Source organism: Nestor notabilis, unplaced genomic scaffold, assembly GCF_000696875.1.
Source record: "Nestor notabilis isolate BGI_N333 unplaced genomic scaffold, ASM69687v1 scaffold5137, whole genome shotgun sequence".
In the NCBI taxonomy this organism is placed as follows: domain Eukaryota; kingdom Metazoa; phylum Chordata; class Aves; order Psittaciformes; family Psittacidae; genus Nestor; species Nestor notabilis.
The window spans coordinates 25,044-27,966 of NW_009937680.1; the positions used below are offsets into that span (position 1 = coordinate 25,044).

The 2,923-nt window shown below is 37.6% G+C and overlaps 1 protein-coding gene across 2 annotated transcripts in view; it reads right to left on the reverse strand.

The window, feature by feature from the left end:
- The window catches only part of RALA (v-ral simian leukemia viral oncogene homolog A (ras related)), a 9,191-nt gene extending 6,532 nt beyond the window's left edge, over positions 1-2,659 (reverse strand). Inside the window, exons 1-2 of one of the 2 annotated variants that reach the window (XM_010018936.1) lie at positions 2,500-2,659; positions 1,561-1,769 (exon numbers count right to left, since the gene is read on the reverse strand). In XM_010018936.1, coding sequence (XP_010017238.1) covers positions 1,561-1,769; positions 2,500-2,613 — 323 coding nt within the window. In that variant the 5' untranslated portion in view covers positions 2,614-2,659. The remainder of the gene's footprint in view (positions 1-1,560; positions 1,770-2,499) is intronic. The other variant, XM_010018935.1, reaches the window with a different exon arrangement.
- Between the last annotated feature and the right edge of the window lie 264 nt (positions 2,660-2,923).

Consider the following 2,923-nt stretch of genomic DNA (forward strand, 5'->3'; position numbering starts at 1 on the left):
CATGTGTTGTCAGCACACACCCTTGCTGGAAAAGTAGGACTTTTTCTAGAGCCATACAAGATCATGTACTTTGAAGCATTAACAGGATTTTAAACAGATCTGAATAGTTCCTTTTGCACTCGAGAGGAGCTCAACTATACTGAACAGTCCTCCACGGCTGACAATACCAGCAGCCTGCAAACCAACCAAGGCCTGCTCCTTTCTCCCTTCCTCTCAAAATATATAAACACACATAAAGACACATAAAAAACCTGAACACCAGAAGAGGAAAATCTCACTTTCTCACCTCTCCATACCTCTTCCTCCTCCCTTAGAGGTGATATTAAATATATTCTGATATGCAGAGCTCCTTAAATAGATCTGTGACAGTATCTCCAAGAGGCCTTATTTCAGTGGGATGCAGATAATTTCTTTTTGTATTTGTTCCCTTACTTTTCTCTCCTATTTCACTACACTTTGAACTGTTAACAAAAAAAATCTGGTCTTTTTTTGTCCTTTTTTCAAACATAGTGCTCAGTGATTTAAATAGGCTTTCTCTCTCAACCCAAACTAAACACCTCTAATGTACTGCTGCCCATTCAATAGTCTCTTACCATTTTAAGGATATCAACATGCTGCATACCTGAAAAGCATCTTAAAAAAACCTTATCCCTTTAAATCCTTACTACTCCAGGAAAATCCAGTTCCAAATTTCATTTTTACCACATCGCTCCCTAATAAACAAAATCCTGACTTTGATGGGAAGTGTGAATGTTGTGCAGAACTCCATGCAAAACTTGTCTTGTAAATTCAAAAATACACATCAGTATCTTCCAGAGAAAAATTCCATTCAAGCAAGACTGAAGGGGCAGATTGACAGCAGGCCTTTACAGAAAATGCACAGCTACTACAGACTATTCAAAGACACTTCTCGCTGCTGTTGTTCATAAAGTCACCTTTAAGAGGTAGAAAGACTTGTGTTGTGTCATTGATACTATGCATTTCACTCTCACAGAATACCATTTGCATACTTCACATCACCAGTCATGGTTCTTCTGCACAGTTTTCAACTGGAATCTAGTCACATCATCTTTATAATTACGAAGTATTCTAGTATAAAGCAGTTGGACATGCTATCACTGCCCTTCGGTTCCAGGTGGTGCTTCACATGTCAAGATAAACACAACATAATCCTCTATATGAAGCAAAAACTAAAAAAAAATAAAAGGACAACTCTGCAGTATTGTACTTACATTACAATTTTTCTCAGCTACATTACGTCTGCTCACAAATACTGCTTCATAGTACAAGTGCCAAGCAACACTGATTTAAAAAGCGCAGAAGCCTTCTGAATGTTGCTGTGTATCTGCTCTGTGGCAGTAGCCTTTTTGGTGTTCAGAAACACAGCAGCAAAGATGTTTGAAGTGGTACAGATAGCAAAGGCATGGCTAGGCACCTCTTGATGTGACTACAGAAAGAGCTGTCGTCCAATCTGGACTGTCATAAGGATATTACAAAATAAACAAATCACTTGTCATTATCTCACTGTAATTAGAATAATTATCTTGCCCTGTAACTTACCTGAAGTCTGCAGTTGCTGCAAAGGATTCCAGCTCTGTAATAGAGAAGACACAAAGAAAGCCTTCTCCACTTCGGAAGTAGTTGTCTCTAATTGCAGCATAGTCCTCCTGCCCTGCTGTGTCCAGTATATCAATTTGGACTTCTTCCCCATCCAGAACCACCTTTTTCCTATAGCTGTCTGCTTTGGTGGGCTCATAATCTTCAACAAACTAGAAAAAATAACAACCTTCATGATATAAAATCATGCCTGTACAAGGCAAAATGCTTCTGTTTGCATAAAAAGGATATAACAAACATCTTATATGGTTACAGTAACCAACAAGCATATGTATTTTGGCTACGTGAATTACTCAAATGATTCATAGTTAAAGCAGGTTCTCCATCAGCCCAAACAGTTTATAGGTTTTGGCTTTCTTCAGCCATTACAAGGAAATTGTAGAGGCTCAATTGAGTATTTAGGCTCAATTTAAAAGGACACTGAACCGGTAACCTCTTCATTTTAGTCACAACGAATGACTTTCACTGGGGAAAAGTAAGGAAACAAGAAACTTCTCTTCAAGAGCAGCATAAAAAAAACATTGAAAAAAAGGTAATTGTTTCAGGCATCATGCAACTCACCTAAGTGAAGCAGCTTTGAGCTGCAATACCTCAATAAGTCCTAATAAATAAGTTCAAATGAATGAACAATGACAAAATACACAGGTTATGTGCCAGAGCATTGACTTGCTTACAAGTCTGAAAAATGCTAAATTATACCTTCCCAGGTATCTCTAGAGAGCAAATCACTGATCTTAAAAAGTCTTTTTGTTCAGTTTAATCTGACTTCCACACCACATCCTATACATTTAGACTCTTTCTGGAAATAACTGTACTAATGAATGCTTAAATAACACTATGTAGCAGATATTTCCTAAGATACTTGCTAGTGCAGATTCTTACCTCATCATACATAAACTGTAGTGTTAATGCAGATTTTCCTACACCACCGCTTCCCACCATGATGACTTTGTGTAAAGCCAAAGAATTCTGTCCTTTAGGCTTATTTGCTGCCATCTTTGGATTGCAGAAAATTCACAGGTATAAAATGAAAAAAAAATCTAGAAGAAAAATATTGCTTTGTTAGTTTTCTTTTCCTTCTCCCACATGCACTGTTTAAAGTAGATTTGTTTTAAACCCCTGCATATCTAAGGACTCAGTTTTCACTGAAGACAGCAGAACTGAAGCTATCTGCTTTTTCACTGGAAGCCATTCCACAAATTATACCAAGGTCATCCTTCCTGTAGCAAGAGCAAAGAAAGCCTTCAGCATTTGGAAAGGGCACAAGAGAAAGCATCCAAGAGCAATTAAGAGAAAAGATTTACAT